Source organism: Momordica charantia (assembly GCF_013281855.1).
Source record: "Momordica charantia cultivar OHB3-1 chromosome 5 unlocalized genomic scaffold, Mcharantia_2.0 BLBB01000005.1, whole genome shotgun sequence".
Lineage (NCBI taxonomy): Eukaryota > Viridiplantae > Streptophyta > Magnoliopsida > Cucurbitales > Cucurbitaceae > Momordica > Momordica charantia.
The window spans coordinates 21,315,673-21,333,465 of NW_028275163.1; the positions used below are offsets into that span (position 1 = coordinate 21,315,673).

General features: G+C 29.1%; 1 protein-coding gene and 1 pseudogene across 1 annotated transcript; one reads left to right on the forward strand and one right to left on the reverse strand.

Annotated features, from left to right (window-relative positions):
• Positions 1–751: 751 nt before the first annotated feature.
• Positions 752–3,707, reverse strand: LOC111019312 (mediator of RNA polymerase II transcription subunit 7a). The gene is made up of 5 exons (XM_022295656.2): positions 3,174–3,707; positions 2,768–2,837; positions 1,757–1,923; positions 1,602–1,675; positions 752–1,234 (listed from the first exon to the last, which is right to left on the reverse strand). Exons 1-5 carry the CDS (start codon positions 3,306–3,308, stop codon positions 1,174–1,176), a joined length of 507 nt encoding a protein of 168 aa, XP_022151348.1. The 5' UTR covers positions 3,309–3,707; the 3' UTR covers positions 752–1,173.
• Positions 3,708–12,244: 8,537 nt separating this feature from the next.
• LOC148211531 (patatin-like protein 3) lies at positions 12,245–13,669 on the forward strand (annotated as a pseudogene).
• The last annotated feature ends 4,124 nt before the right edge of the window (positions 13,670–17,793 follow it).

Sequence of the window (17,793 nt, forward strand, 5' to 3'; positions counted from 1 at the left end):
AAAAATATCAAAATAGTATTTAAATCATTAATTTTTTTCAACATTTTAAATTAATTTTTAACTAAAGGTGGGATGAGATTTAATTGATAAACATATTTATATATAATTCAAATGACTATACGAGGAAGTGATATTTATATTTTTGTAGTACCGAAAATCTATTTTTGGTGGACTCTTCGACGACTCGAGATTCTCAACTCGTTTTGTTTTATTTTTAAATTAAATATTTAAGCGTACTTTGAGGACAGCAACAAATACGAGTGAAAAGACCGTTTTTACTCTTATTGTACGAACCAATTTTGAATTTAAACTTTACTAGGAGCTGTTTATATGTATTATTTCAAATACTTTCAATTATTTAGACTATAGAAATTGTTTAGAAATAAAAATAGTTTCCTTATTCTTGTTAATTTATTCTTCACAACATTTTTAAATTATATTATACTTCTAAAGATTATCATTACCTATTGATTAGGTAGAAACAACTTTATAGAAAAAAATATATATATATTTTTAAAAATCAATTTTTCTCAATTTTGAAGATAGAATGCAAAGATTCAAACCTCTAATCCACCTCTACCATACACCAACAGACATTTTGTCCGTGTCAATTTTGAAGATCACAGAATTAATTAATAAATAAATTATTGCGTTACGTATGTGACTAAAAAATTAACTAAACCCAAATTTTATAATGACATGACAAAAAGTTATTGATTTTATACATTTTATTTTTACTATAAATAGTTAGTTAAACCAAGCACCAATAATTAAGAGTATATTCTCCACATCAACAGTACCTCAAAGAAAAAAAGTTCATTCTACGACATAGCAATTTCTCCAAGTCTCGTCGGTCACTATGCCCAACCTGTGAACTAAAGTTTATAAAGTAGTACAATCAATCAATTAAAATCTACATATTAACAATTTGCTCAGGTAATCACAGGGTCCCTACTGGATCTTGCATAAATTGACAGAGACATAGTACCTAAGATTTATGGGTTGTGAAGATGGTAGCCTATACGTGTCGACGTTGGAGGCCACAATGTAAGCATAACAATCGACCAATGCATTCGATAGCTGCACCATGGTTTACCTACATCTTCAGCGCGAAACATTTGGCAAGGAAAAAGATTTACTCTTTCTGAATTAGACACTGATGAAAAGCAAGCACTAGTGTCCATCCAAAGTTTCGAGGGACTCCATGAATAGTCTCTGTGCTTCTTCTCTTCTCCTGGAAGGTAAAAATTATATCAACTATGGAAGTAGTGTTAAGTGAGACGAGACCCATATTTTAAAAGGTAGCAAATAATCAAATGAGAGGATACAGAACATGAAGAAGTATTGGGCGCAAAATTTTGCAATAGCACATCCTTATCTCAACCTAATAGATTTATACTACCAAGAATAAGATCAAACAAAACATTGATTAATGATAAAGGGTCAGAAATCCAAATTTTTGGGGTTCCATAATATTTTCCTACGAGGCTAAGACATTATATAATTCCACCGAAAGCGGTGTGGGGAAAAGACTGCTGATTGGGTAAGTTCAATCACATTCATACGTGTAATATATTCCCCTGGAACCTCTATTGGCATACCTTTTTATATCCTCAACAGCTTGTCTGCGACGATCTATCTGAAGTTCTAGTATGTGAATCAGTGTTGCTCTTGCCTACAAGGAAAAATAAACACCATAATGAAACTATTTCAATGACACAGATACATCATATTTAAACATGCAAAAATATCTCACCTGATGCGGACGCAATGAATTGAGCAGGTGATGTAAGTTCTTGAATATTAGGGAGATTTCTTCCACCCTCCTTGCATATTGCGATGGCCTCTCAACAAGAATATCAGCAAGCTCCAGGATGTGAAGCTGCAGTTCCCTATTGAGAGATCTCAATTCCTTCTTAAAATCTGAACAAGAACCATGGATAATAGTGTCAGCTAAAAGAGTTTATTCAAGGGAAGAGCTGCAGGGGAGAAACTAGAAAGTTACTCCAAGTATTCAATTCGAGTTCACTGAGAAAGTTGTGGTTACAGGTGAAGAGACTCTTTTGTTTTACACTGGACAGGATTTTTAATCTATAAAGAACATGACAGCCACTAGCACTGCCTATGCATTTTCACGGCAAGAACAAATTTCGAAGATTCAATTACTTACACAACAGAATAGGAATATCCCAAACCTCTTCAGTCAAATGAATGTCAATACTTAGCCATCACAGTTGTGCATGTGCTCAGAGGCTAAATACAAATTACCGGCAGTCCTAGGTTTAATTGCAAAGCCAAAGATTTGTGGTTAAAAGGAAAAAGGAAGATAGTAAGAGGATGTGTATAGGTGTGTGTGAGTGCATACATGTACATGTGTCCTCTCTCGTAGGTGTGTAATTTAATTTGGTGGATAGACTAACTTCACTGCTCTAGTCGGTTATCTTCGCCAAAGGTTCTTTTAACGATTATTTACTTTCAGCATTTACCAATTGCAGGTTTTCTCTGGTAATCCTCCTTGGCCGTTCATGGATGGATTGTAAATCCTCCCTTCACCTCAGCATCCCTCCTCTTTAATCAATACATGTATTTTTCTTACCCCAAACAAAAAATAGAGACCATGGACCTTAGAAATCAAACGAATAAATGCTCAAGCATGAAACTTTAATTTATTCAAGAGAATAATAGTGATTCCTATCAAAGAGAAAACCATTGATGAAGAACAAATTCTTACACAAATTTAGAAGGACGGGTAAATAAACTTACTTACCAACATTTGGTCCTCTAGGGTAAAGCTGGCGTACTCCTTGCTCTTCCAAGCTTGGAAGCACGTCATCAGTCTGAAATCACAATAGAACAATCAATAAACGAAATCAAATCACAGTGTTTATCATGACCCTATCTCAATTACCAACCCGATCAAAACGTATAAAGAATGAACTCCCAATGTGAGAAAATATGAAGGATTTCGGAAGCAGAAACCAACAACTTCAGAACTTAAAACCCTAAAATCATTCTGTCTTATGACTATCAAATTAAAGATAAAAAAGTGCAACTAAACTCAAACTGCTAAAAAAACTCAACGAATATGTGAAATCAAAATCGAAATTAAACACACAAGTGTCATAGCGATATGCTTCCAGAGGAATGGAAAAGGAATCGAGAAGAAGTCGCACAGTGTAATTGCTGCCAAAGCACGCGTAGGTCCCCTCGATGGGCGGGGGAGGCTCCGGCGCCGATTTTGGATTCTGCAAGTAATCTTTGTAGAGCCTGTAAAATGGAGGTGGTGGAGGATACGTAGCTGTCGCCATAGCTAAAGCTTAAACCCAAATCTGAAAAATAGAGAAAACCCTAGTCTCTCTCTCTCCCTCTGTTCAAAATTCAAACGCCCCAGCTAACTCACGAACTCTCCGGCAACCCCCCTCCTCCGACACCGCAAAGGTAAAAGTAGTAGCACACTCCTGGCGACGACAGACACGATGATCGAACTCCTGACGGCGGCGCGACGTATAGCAGGTCAGGGCATCACCTCGCGGCGGTGCAGGACACTCCTCAGGTGAACCCACGCAAAATCAGATCCAAGCGTCGGCGAGTCCGCACGGCGATTACCACGAATTCAGATCGGAGAGAGGCGGAGAGAGGCGGAGAGAAGCGGAGGAGAGAGTCTGAAACAGATTTTGGTTTTTTTTTTTTTCGTTTTTTAGCAATTGTGACTTGTGGGTTGTCAAATGGGCTGGTGGGCTTGAGTTTAATTTTATATGAAGAGGGAAATGCGATCGGGCTGGGCTGCATTGATGGGGTTGGGTTGGTAATTAATAAATCAGCCTTTATAATTGGTTCGGGTCGATTTTTTAATCGGTTTGAATAAGTCCATCGACGCGCACGGATTCTATTTTTCTCTCGAACATAATTTTAATACGACATTTCACTCACTAAATTTCTAAAAACATAGTCGCAAATATGTATTAAAAGATTTTTATTATGAAGTTGAATTTTGCAAATACGGATAAGTTTGTCACTTTTTAAAACTACGTGAATTCAAATGGACAATATCATAATACAATAACTATATGCACACAAATTTAAATTACCAATAAACATTTTAAAAGTACAGAGACGAAATAGTATTTAAATCAAACACTTATTATTTATCTTTGCAAATCTGTAGCTATTTAGTTTTTCTTTTTTACTTTCTTTTTTTTTTTTGAGTTCGTCGAAAATTGATGGATGAAAATTTGAACATCTTATCTGGTAGAATATTACTTTATATTTTAAACAATTGAGATATACTTAGTTAAGTATGGACGTGATTACTATAGTGGAAATAAGCATGCATGTTTTGATTGGTTGTTGATCAACTATTGCGTTGCGGGACAAAACATGTTTTTTTTTTTTGGAAGCATGACAAAACATGTTCATACTTGAGAATCATCATAACCAAATTAAGCCATTTGCTTTCTTCAATTGCTTGAGCAAAAGAATCACCTTAATCAAAATTTTGTGGTAATAGATGTGAGGCATAGATTTACATTTATATTATAGTTGGTTTAAAATGTCTCAGGGTCGACATAAATGGAGTCAAATAACAATACTACGCCTTAAAATGATATTTTTATATAAACAATTATCACAATTAACACGTCTTATAATGATATTCACAATAGCTTGAACGTCAGAAAATTAATTTAAATTATTTACTTAAACAAAGCTATAAGTAAATAATTTAAATTAATTTATTTGTCACCAAAATCGAAATTCTCTATCACTCATCTAAAGTTCCAACTTTAACCCCAAATAAATAACGTTGGCGTGCACAATATCTATATTGTCATTTGTCATTTAAAATTTGATTTAAATCGAATATGTGTTAGCAAAAATATTGAAAGATAAAGAGAAATAAAAAAAATATTGAAAGATAAAGAGAAATAAAAGGAAAACAAAGAGATAAAGAACTAAGAAGGTCAAAACAACGGCTATGCTTTACTATATATATATATATAATAGCTTTGTTACTTTTTATTTCTTGTACTATCATTATTTTGCAGTACTTACTTGTCATGATGTCATGATGTAAGCAACGTGAGACAAGTAGTTTAGGCTCTTTTGACGACTGACATTCTTTGACTTGGAGAGGAGAACTCCTTTAAGTTGACATATTCAATAATAATTAATAGATTAGTTGATTTAATCGATTAGGTTATACTCAAATTGACATCTCATCTATTATATTTTATTTCATGCTATGCAAGTTTTTTAAATAAACTTTATACGTCTAATGAACATTAGAAGAATGATGATATGAAAATGCAAAATTAATATTCTTGGTATATGGTATTTTTAACAAAACGAGTCTATTTAAACCACCATTTTGGTTTGGAATTATATTTTGACAGTAATCTTTAAGTTAAAGAAAAGTTAGGAAAGGAAATTTATATCTCCTCCCTCCGCACGTGACGGGTTGGGCTCCAAATATTGTCGTGCATGCGCACGTGCGCTCAGATCCAACCCTCACTTTGATGCCAATACGGTGAGTTTTGGTCTTTCTTTTGGCTCATCGCATACAATGTCATGTACTTTATAAACTCTTGCCTTTTTTTGGTACAAAATACAAAACCTTAAAAACTCTTAATTCTCCTTTTAAACATCCTAAGAAAAATTTTTAATACTACGAAAATATAAAAAAAAAATGGCCTCACATAAATTTTAATATACTGCTAATATATATGACAAGCAGTAAATAGAAAGAAGTATGCTAATCTCATGTTATCTAAAATTTTTCTCTAATTCTTATGTGTCACGTGCAACTATGTATTATTGCGATTTAAAAAGAAAAAAATAATAAATCTTTCAAATCTTTTAGTAAACAATTAAGTATTATCTATTTTACCTCATATTATTGAGATTTAAAAAGAAACAAAAAATAATAAATTTTTCAAATATTTTAGCACCTACAAACCACTAATTAAGTATTATCTATTTTACTTAGATAAAATCTATATGGATCGATAAGACCTATCTACTCTATTCTCATTTTATTTTCCTTCGCAAATAATTTTTTATTTACTTTTAATTTTTTCTATTTTAATTCATGTACGATAGATTTTGTTCGTTTTGATTACCCTGCTTTAAAATTGTCATTTTTAGTTTTTATACTTTTAAAAAGTGGTTATTTTGATAATTTATTTTTTCATTATCATTTATTTATTTCGATCATAATTTTAGCGCATCACTATACCTAATAATTTGTTGAAATATTTTTGTTGCTTTGAACAAAATGGTTATCTTGTAACGAAAATGAAGCGAACAAAATAATGGAAGCAAGAAAGAACCGGTAGGAAGGAAGAATTTCTATTCATTGAATTGAGAATTGTTACAAATATTTATAAGAAAAGTAATAATGAACCACTAACCCCAACTTAGGTCACTACTCGACTAAGTCACTAAGTCTAGATAGTTTCAAAATTATCCATTCACTCATCTACTACTAAATTAACTTCAAACTATAAAATGAACACTACCAAGCATAACTCCTAAAAATGCGGAAACGCTAATAAATAAACCAACACATGTTTGCACTAATTAATAACTCTATGCGGGGAGAATTTGTATTAGAAGTTTGTAAACCTAAATTAAAGTAGTTACTTATTTAAATCAAGAGATGACCATCTGGCCACACTTTTGTGATCTTCTCAACGTTAATTTTTTTAGAAAGATAAAAGAAAAGTTCAATTATATTATATATTACATAATAGCATTATATTTCCAATGTTCGTCTTTGGTGCATTTAATGTAGCACTCACCTCATTATATTTCCAATGTTTGAGATGTGGTTTTTGTATTTTTTTTGGTATGTTAATCCACATCTCGAACGTGCATGCTAAATCTATTACGCCAAAAACTAACCTTGAAAATATAGTGATATTACTTGATATATAATATAATTAATATTTGTTTTTTCCAAGAAAATCAATGTTGCTATATATGTCAACGACTGCAAATGCACGACCATATCTTGATTTCAAAAAAAAAAAAAAAAATCAGACGTGGCTCCACATGTTTCAAAATTGTGTGGTTGTCTATCTTTTGTTGAGACGATCAAGTGTCAGAATAAAAACATTATATTTTGAATAAGTTTCAACAAATTTTATATGTCTTAAGCTCGTAAATAAATTTGAAAATAAGAACGGTTAGTCTTTGTACATGAATTTCAACTCGTTGAATCACGTATGAAAAATAAAATTTATATTTATCATATAAAATCGGACAACTTTTAAGTTTACTTTATATAAATTAGCTTGGTAAAAAAATAATATTTACAACTTACCCACTATTTTTTTTTCACTTTTCTAGAGTACATAAAATTTTTCACTCTCAATAAAATATATACTCAATCTCCAACCTTTGAACAAGTATTATTTATTTTTAATTTACATACAAATTATAGATAATAAAACTAGTTTTTTTCTTTGTATTCACATTTTTATTTTTTCAATTTTCTAACTAAACTCAAAGGATGAGTTTCGAGTCAAGAATGTACAAGTAAAATTCCAATATTTTGTATACCTTTAATTTTGTTCGTTAAATTTATGTTTTAAGTCTTAAATTTTTCTTTCTATATATAGTAGATTTTACTTGAAATCAATATAGAAAAAAAAAATTACAAACGAAAACAAAAAAAAAATGAGCCATTTATCTCTGAGAAAGAAGAATTGTAATACTAATTTTGACGGATCTATTGCAACAGCTATTGTAGATAATTTTTTATGTCATGACTATTGTAACAATTCGATTGCGTAATTGAATATGCATAAACGAGAATCTTAGATTCTATGTATTTCTCATCTCCATCTCCATTTAGGTGAAAGGGAAAAAAAATTTCTCATCCTCGCCTGTGGAGAATTTAGACGGTGATTCCTCGCCTCAGTTAGACGGATTTCTACGGAGAAAATAGACATCCGAAACACTAGAGAGAAATTAGTAGGAATGGGATAAATAAATAATATCTTATTCAAAAGGTGCAAAGTTGATGCACAGGAACAAATTTACAAAAATAGGTCAAGAAATTATAGATTGGGAGATACGACAATGGAATCGGGTTGGATTGTTCAGAATATAATTAATTGTTTATTTAAAATATCATCGAGCGGCGAAATCGTATATTTCGATATAATTACGGACATTCCCTTCCCGCGAATCTCGTTAATGATTTATTTTTTCTTTTTCCTCGATTGAAATGAAATTAAACTTAGGAGTTACGGAATAGAGGTAAACAGGAGAAGAAGGTAGACAAATCTGAGCCGTCATCTTTTAAAATCGTTTTGGTAGTTTGATTTGGAAAGAAAACGAAGAGATTTAAAGTCAAATCACTAATTTTAGGTGTCAAATAGAATTCATTTGGAAAGATTTGAAATTAAGAGATAACAAGTTTATAATTCACCGGAGCGAGCATAACTCATTGACATAATTTCCAGTCAAGAGGCTGTGAGTTCGATTCTCTACCTCTACACGTTAATTTTTGACTTTTTCTACTCGAAATTTCAAGTGTACATACTACCGTTGTTTTCTTTTTTGTCACATATTTTTGGATCACCATCCAATCTCAATCTAAGTTGGTTTTCCATTTTGCTTGATGTTTTGCTTTTATTTCAATTTTCATAACACTAATTTTAATCAAAAGAATCTCGGTTCCAAATAGAATGAATTTGCAAAAGAGATAGATAGTTTGAGACATTTAAAATTGATCTTTCGTTTCTAGCTATCTTTATATTTTATATACATATTTTTATTAGTTGAAGCAATTGTTTTGTAATTCTTTTTCATGTTCTTGTATTTTAATATAATATTTGCTATGCTATTTTATTTTATGACATTTGTTCAGTTATTTTAAAAGCAATATATTTTTATAAATACCTATTTATTTTATGTTACTTTATTATTTTTAATACAATATTTGTGGTAGGATTCAAAAAACTTTTTAGTCATAGATAAGTGTCTGAATGAATCAGGTTGCTATTTATTTTATGTTATTTAGTATAATTTCTCAAATATGTTAATGAAATAGTTATTAAGAGTACTCACTTTCTTTATCCCAAATGCATACTTTGAAATTTTAAGAAAATCGAAGAAATAATGATTTCTTCCCCCTCTCTCGAGGATGATGGTGAAACTTGACTCAAGGAAATACAACTCATTATTACTAAAATATGATGCATTTATGTTTAGCCACCAATTAAAATGTATGTATGTACGTACGTATGTTAGTACAACATCTGAGGGTGGAGATCGAACTTACAACCTTTTGATTGGAGATATATGTCAATTACTATACTTGTTTTGACAATTAAAAAGTATATGTATTGTATATGCAAATCTTATTTTAAAGCATATGGGCTTATTAACACATGAACTTCATAACCAGCCAACTAATTAACTAACTATAGTATACTTAACAAATCTATATTTGAAAAAAGAAAAAATAGCAAAATCTTCCTAGCTCCCATCTTAGACCTTTGAGCTCAGGTTTAATTACCATGACTAAATTTTAATAATAATAATAATAACCAAACGTATAATAATCACTTGTTATATATAAAATGGAGTATAGGGGGAAACTTTATCTTCCTATTTTGTCTTTTAATTTTAATTTTGTCTTTATTATTTGAGGGGTAATTTTGTCATTTCATTCATCTTTTTCAAATTCCACCATTCTCCCCTCTTTCAATTCACGTCACTCCCCTAATTCTTTTTCTTATATTTTTAATATCTTTATTTAAGTTAAAATGAAATAGGAAAAAGATAAGAAAAAGAATGAGAGAAGTTTCAATAAATTGTTGTCAATTATTTATAAAATTAATGACTTTATCTTTAATCAATGGAATTTCAAAAGTTATAATGTTTTAATATGTTTAGGAAAAATGAAAAGAATAGGAAAAATATGAATAAAATAATTGTTAATTTATTCTTAAAAATTAATTATTTTATCTTTAATGGTGTAATTAATAATAGAATTTCAAAAGTGGGAGCAAAATCATATATTTTTTACTTTTCTTTCTCTCTAGATCTTTTGGGGCAAAATCTCTCTTTTGCATTATCAAAATATTTTCACCAATCACCAATTGAAATCTTTATAACTTTTTCTTCTTCTATTCTCGTAGTTTAATTTGACATTATCAACAATTTCACCCTAAGTCTAACTCTTGTTACTCCCATAAAAGAAAGTTTTTGTTATAATTTGTAACGAGCTCTTATATATATATATATATATATATCATAAAAGGAAGTTTTTGTTATAATTTGTAACAATCTCTTATATATATATATATATATATATATATATATATATATATATATACACACACACTTTTAAAGTAGAAATTACAAAATTTCTCCGGTTGCTAACTAGTATACTAAAAAAATAGTTTATTTTCTTGTAAATATATAATATTTTGAGTATTTGATACATTTTTATTAAAAAAACTAATTTTATTAATTACTAGTAAGAAACACGTACCTTGCACGTAGAATCTTGTAGTTCTAAATTAAAGTAAAACAAATAGTGTTTTTTAAGTTTATAATATTATCATTTTAAAGAAAGAAAGTGACTAATATATATATGAATTCAAGGTATGATATTGTTGTAATAAAAGAAGAAGATGAAATATTAGCATGGAAAGCTAGCACAAATTTGAAGTGGAAGAAAGATGAAAAAGCACCAACGTGCACGTTTTTTTTTTGTAATTAATGAGCGTTCTTAATTTACCTCTAATTTTCTTGATTATAAATTATTATATTACATTTTATCTTTGTTAAATTGTGTGACGCTAAATTATTAAGTTTGTTCATTCTAAAATGAAAAAGAAAGGTAAAAGTGAGAGTCAAACCGAGCATAGCTCAAGTGGTTAAGGCACATGACTCTAACCAAGAGGTTATGAGTTCAATTCTCATTCCCATGAAAGGAGTTAAAAAAAATGTCAATGAGAAAGATTAAAATGGATGGTGGAGAAAAAATAGATGGAGAATAAATGTGAAAGAAATATAAGAAGATGATTAATTAAGAATAAATAAATTTGTATAGGTGGAGATAAAGTATTTCCAAAGGAAAAAAAAAAGAGACAATGAGGGAAGTTCAATTCCCATCCCATGAAAGGAGTTAAAAAAAATGTCAATGAGAAAGATTAAAATGGATGGTTTTCCTCAAGTGAGGACGCTCTCCCCCATTCAAATGCTCGTGAAAATTTTTAGTCATCGTCTCCACCTCGTTCTTCGGTCCAAATCGATTTTATAATTGTTTTTAATTATTTTTAAAATTTAAGTATAGAAAAAGTGTAATAAATATATATTAAGTATTCAAAAAATGAAATCGGGGACGGAAACAGGATCAAGACATGCATTTCCTATTTTTGGAACCCATGCAAAAAATTTTGTATCTCCCTAATGTAGAGCATGAAAATACAAGTTTAGAGATATAAATAACTTTTTGAAGTTAAATTTTAGAGAGAAGAATAAAAAGATTTAGAAAAAAAAAAGAGTGAAAGAAAAGTTAAAAGACGAAAAGAGAAAAATTTTAGAGAAAAAAAATAAAGTCGAGAGGAAAAGATACGTTAAAGAAAAAAAATTATAAAGAAAGAGAAAAATTAGAGTGGAAACAAATTTAGAGATAAAAACAAGATTCAAAATATAATTTTTAGAGAAAATAAATAAGTACAAAAATAAATAAAGTTACAGTAAAATAAAATTAACCAGAAAATAAACTATAATTTTTAGAAGAAAAAATAGATTACAAAGAAAAAGAAAAGTTGATGAAATTTTAGAGAAAAAAAGTTAGGAAAAATATTAATTTTTTAGAAAGAGAAATAAAACTGGTCTGTTAGAAAAAAAAACGAAAATACATAAAAATTTGAGAGATATGAAAATTGTAGAGAGAAAAATAAAGTTTGAAGGGAGAAATTTTAGAAATAGAAAAATTTTAGAGCGAGAAATAAATTTTTTAGAGATAAATATGAAAAAGAAAATAAAGGTGGAGTATCACAAGAAAAAATCAGATTTTGAAAAACAAAAATCTGTTTTTGAAAACTAATTTTTTTTTTCGAAATTTACATAGAATTTCAAAATGATTTTTGAAAAAATGAAAATTGAATTGGTTATCAAACAACCCTATTTTTAAAAAACAAAAAACAAAAAACGAAATAGTTATCAAACGAACCCTAAATAATTATATCAATAATATGAGACTTTTCGGAAGGCCAGGATGGACTCGGTTATGGTTGTTCTTTTTTCTTTTCTCTTTTCCTTTCCTTTTCTTGCTCAAGGATTTTAAGTGATCCATGACTTCAAACCCTCGAGCAGATAAAATATTAGTGAGGATAAAACTTGACTCGTCACTAGTAAAGATGAATTTTGTCTTTACCACCATTAAATATTTGACAACTCATTATTCTTTTAAAGATATTTTTATTTTTACATTTCTCTCTTAGTTGTCAAATATTTAATGGTGGCAATAACAAAATTACTCCTTACTAGTGAGGAGCTAAGTTTTATCGGTTTAACGAGACGACGTTTAAAGAGATCTTTAATTTATATTATATTTCTTGCTCCATTACCGATGGCGAAGTTTAAAGAGATGTTTCGTGGGTCCAAAGTACAATGGTCGTTTATCTCCGAGACCTTGTCAAAAGGACTCTTAAAGATTCTAAATTAAGTGAAACACTCACGAAAGTGGTAATACCAACTTATGATATTAAAGACAATCGCCCCATTATATTCTCCAATGTATTTTTTCGTAATTAATTAATAAGCTCCATAATTTCGCAACTAATCTATGAGATAATTCGTTTCCTTTTATCTACAGGTCGGAGGAGATCCGTTGTTGAATGCTAATCTTTCTGATATTTGCATCGCCACATCGGCAGCACCCACTTATCTCCCTTCTCACTATTTCAAAACCCAAAAACCCAAACCCAAGGCGCTGAAGAGAGGACGAAGGAATATCACCTTATTGATGGCGGAATTATTGCTAATAATCCGGTAATTAAGTAATATTCGGTTCTTATGCTATTCATTAATTAATTATATGATATTTTCGATTGATTAATAAGTTATAATTTGATTATAGACATCCTTAGGGGTAAAAGAGATAATAGAATCAACTGCTACTTGTTCGTCATCTCCTCCAAAACGAGTTCTCATCATATCCCTTGGCACTGGTTCGCCTAAAAACAAAGCGAAACTCGATGCGAGAAAGACAGCCAAGTAGGGTATGTTTTGTTGGTTGCATCCTCTTATAAATATGCTTCATTGTGGAAGAGAACAAATGCCGGAACCCAGCCTCTCACTTTTATCGTCTCTATGTGAAGTCGATTATCTTTGTATTCAAGACGATACGCTTAGCGGTTTTCTAACATCAGTAGACATTGCGACGAAGAAAAATCTCAAACGGCTCGTGGAAATCGGCGAAGGGCTATTGGATAAGCTAGTTACTAAGGTAAATCTTCAAACTGGGGCACAAGAAAGATGTACCTCAGAAACGAATCGACAAGCATTGATCAGATTTGTCAAATTATTGGGGGAAAATAGGAAGAATAATTCTACCAACCATCCATTGTTAGCCTCCTCTATGACAGTCCAAAATGGTGACGTTGGGTCAAGAAAAAAATGCTCAAATTCTAACGGGTGAATACTTATCTCTACGATGACCAGAGTTGAAAATTTGACGGTTCACAATTTTCTTTTTAATTATCAAACATTCAAATATGGTGAAGGACAAGATAAGTCCTTAGATAAGCCCTCACCCATACTTAAACTTTAGACTTTAGAGAGCCTGGGCGCAAATGTAAACTTTTGTTAGTTTTATTATTTTATTTACTATATAATAAACGTGTTTCAAAGTTGAGGGCTAAAATTCCTAGGCCAACCGTAGATCCATCCTGATTGATACGCAACTTTTTTTATTATTAAATTTTGAATTTTGTATCTTTAATCGTCAAACAATCAATGATGGTCTGAACAAGATAGACCATGACTAATAAAGAGATAAGTATTTTCACCTAACCAAAAAGTCACATCATTCCCTCCCTCTAAAAAAGGATCGACTAAAACTCAACCAATCATACTTTACATTTACACACGAAATATAAAAATCTATTTGACGTAATTAAAATTAAAGGTTAAAGGATGTATTATAAAAATGAAAGACACAAATTTGTAATTTAACATTTTCTTTTCTTATTTTTCTTATTTTTGTGGACTGTGGTAAAAAATCTAATAAATACATCATAATGCGTAGTTAATCGAGAAAAGTCTCAAAAGCAACTTAGATAGATATCGGGGAAAATGAGTGGATTAAATTGAAAGTTTTTTTTTCCTTAAATGCATATTGGAATTTTGTAATTGGATAATTATAGGACAGGAAAATGGAACCATAATGAATTGATTATTCGTGAACATATATATGCCTTTGTAAAAAAATAAATATATATAGTAATAATTATTACAAAATTTTACTCGAGTCTTTGGACTCTTATGGGCGATTCATTAATTAAACTTTGTATTATTGTGCTCAAAAGAGCTCCCCTTTATTTAAACTTCGAAATTGATTAATGGAAAAAATAAGAAGATATAGAAAGTTTTTTCATTTTTTTTTATTTAAATTTCCCCTGTACTTCCCAATGACCCTTTCTTCTTCTTTTTTGTTTTTTCTAAATTTTTATTTATTTCACATTTGTTTTTTTCAAATGTAGGTCTATAAACGGGTCTATCGTGGTGCCAGAAAATCTTTCCAACTATTCAATCTTCTAATAGACAATATGATAAGAAAAATTAATACTATATTATCATATGAAAGTTTAATATACAATAAATCTAAGTAAAATACTGGTTAAAAATATCTATAAATTGTAAGTTCGATTCTCCTTATCTTGTACTAGAAGAAAAGAAAAGGAAGTTTAGTAGACAATATGATAGGTAAGTTTAAGACACAGTTTAAAATTTTTGTTTATTTTGGTCAATGTATTTGTAAAATATATATTCTGGTCCATTTACTTTCAACTTTTGTTCATTTTAGTTCAAATTCTTTCAAAATGTTAATTTTGATCTCGTACTTTTAAAAAGTGATCATTTTGGTGCATTCATTTTTATTTTTATCTCATTTCTTTCAATCATAATTTTAACATGACAGTTCACTCACTGAATTCTTTGAAATGTAACCATAAATTTGTATTTTAAAAGAGTTTTAATATTGTGTTTATAAATTGTGTGTCAAAATTTTGAAAACGTGGATCAAATTAGTCACTTTTTAAAAATACAAGGCTCAAAACAAACCTTTTAAAAGTAGAATGACTAAAATAAACCAGAGTTATAAGTAAATTGACGAAAATGAATGAAAGCAAAAGTATATAGAGATGATAGACAAAAATAGCATTTAAACTAAACACTTACAATTTGAAAATTTGGACAAAATCTAACAAGTGGAAATCAATCTTTAAATTATGAGGAAATGACAATATCGGGTTGAAATATAGGAAAAGTCTTAAACTTTTTGGTTTAGTGGTAATTTCACATGTTTAAAAAGATTCAATATTAATATTTAAAAGAAAGTTCCCCTTTTTACTAGAATATTGTCCACATTTCTTAATTATATTTCGGCCCTCGTGTACATTTTATTTTAATCCCAACATATTTTATTTTAGTCCTCAAACTCTATTTTAAACCAAATTGATATTGGTTGTTAATTTACTGTTATTAACCATCAAAATCAAAAGGTGTGAATTTGAATCCAAATCCTTATATATTTTTGTATTTAAAAAATTTATTCAATTAAGACATCTTACTTTGTTTTTTAAAGTCAAAAGTTGAAACTCCATTTAAAAAATTAAAAAAAAAAACTTTATCCACACTCATCTTGGTAAATGAACAGGAAAGATATACATCATATTAGATTTTTGTTATGAAAATTAATAATAAAAGTAAAAGAATTTTTTTTTATAAAAATTTCAAGTACTAAAAACAAACTCCACAGAAGATTGGGGACTAAACTAGAATAAGCCTATAATTTAAAATACTAAAATAGGCTTTCAATCCAAAAGGAAAAAATTGTTTCAATTTTTATCGCTTTTTAACTTTTAAAATATTTATTTCTATCCTTAAATTTTAAAAATAAAAGATTTTTTTTATTTTGTATTAAGGTATTCTAATAACTCATGTCAACGAACCTCTATAACTTCAATACATGCCTACATTAATATGCATACTCAAGTCACATTATACGTCTATGAAAAACAAAATAAAAGACAATGACCAAAACACAATTTTTTTTTTACCTAAAAAATGATTATCTTTCTTTCAAATATCCTATATTAAAATTGAAGTTTAGAGTAAAATAAACATGGAGAAAGTTGAAAAATTAAAATATAATAATTTTTAAAATTATAAACTAAACTATTGAAACCACTATCCAACCTAACTAAAGTGTCTGTTTTTTTCTTAACAGATTTGAACAAATTTTTGTGGGATCAATTTATTCCTTTTTTTTCCCTTCTAAGTACATCGATAACACGTGGGACGAGAATTTGAACCTCTAACATTACAAAAGGTTACTTTATTTCTTTATCAGTTAAGCTATCCTTACTTGACAATATATATTGGATCTTCTCTATCTATCGAACTAGAGTGTCATGATTATCTCTAATAAACTCTTTCTTCAGAGAATTATTAAATAAAAAGAACTATATAAAAAAAAGGAGAAAACGGAAGCAAAACCCATTTAGCCTTCACTTGTGACCTTGCCCCGACACCAGTATCTCGAGTTCGATTCCCGGCAATAGCATTTTTATTGATTTTTTGGTTTTGTTTTTGCAACATTTCTTATTTTTGTTTCTTAAATGTATTTTTATTAATGCTATTTTTTGTTTTTTAAATGTATTTTTATTGATTTTTTGGTTTTGTTTTTGTAACATTTCTTATTTTTGTTTCTTAAACGTATTTTTATTAATGCTATTTTTTGTTTTTTAAATGTATTTTTATTGATTTTTTCCCGCATTTTTTTTATTCTTAAATATATTTGCATTGATTTTTGTGTCTAAGCTTCGGTCTATTTTACTTTATTTAATATATTTTTATTATCTTCGGATCGAATCTTACCGTGGTGCCCACTTATTTTAGTTGTTTCAATGTATTTTTCGAAAAATATTATTTTCTTTTAAAACAAATAATTTTAACTTTTATGTCTAATTAAGTTTTTTATTTTTTACAAAATATTTCTAACGTTGGTTTTGTCTAAATTCTATCTATTATTTCATACCATAAATATATATTTTCTAACTCATTTGATAAACAAAAATATTTTTTTCAACAAACTTTCAAATGAAAATCTATCTAAGTGAAAGGTGCAAATTGATACACATCGCCGTATCAAGTTTAAAATTGATACCTATGTTTATATGCTTTCGTGCTCTCCTAACAAGAAATTTTGGATCCATCATTGCCCAAATTTATATACCGAGAAAAAATAGATCTTCCTTTTTCTTTTTAATTTATTCAGGTCACTCCACCTTACACTCGCATATACTTGTTTTCTAACTTTTTTTTGCGCACAAATTTTCAAGCATATACTACAATTGTTTTATCTTTTGCTCTTTTACATGCATCTTTTTGGACCAAAATTCAGTCCCAATTCAAGTTGATTTTCTATTTGCTAGGTGTCTCGACCAGTTTTCTTTTATTTTTTATTTCAATTTTTATAACACTAATTTGGGTCAAAAGAATTTATGTTCCAAATAGAATGGATGTACAAAAAAATCGGTA

Bases quoted from the DNA above. Each gene is read 5' to 3' on its own strand.
- LOC111019312 (XM_022295656.2), bottom strand. From the start codon at position 3,308: ATGGCGACAGCTACGTATCCTCCACCACCTCCATTTTACAGGCTCTAC. The intron at 2,838-3,173 runs GTGCGACTTCTT...TTGTGATTTCAG, and splicing joins GCTTTGGCAGCAATTACACT to ACTGATGACGTGCTTCCAAG. The intron at 1,676-1,756 runs GTGAGATATTTT...TTTTCCTTGTAG, and splicing joins ATTCATTGCGTCCGCATCAG to GCAAGAGCAACACTGATTCA.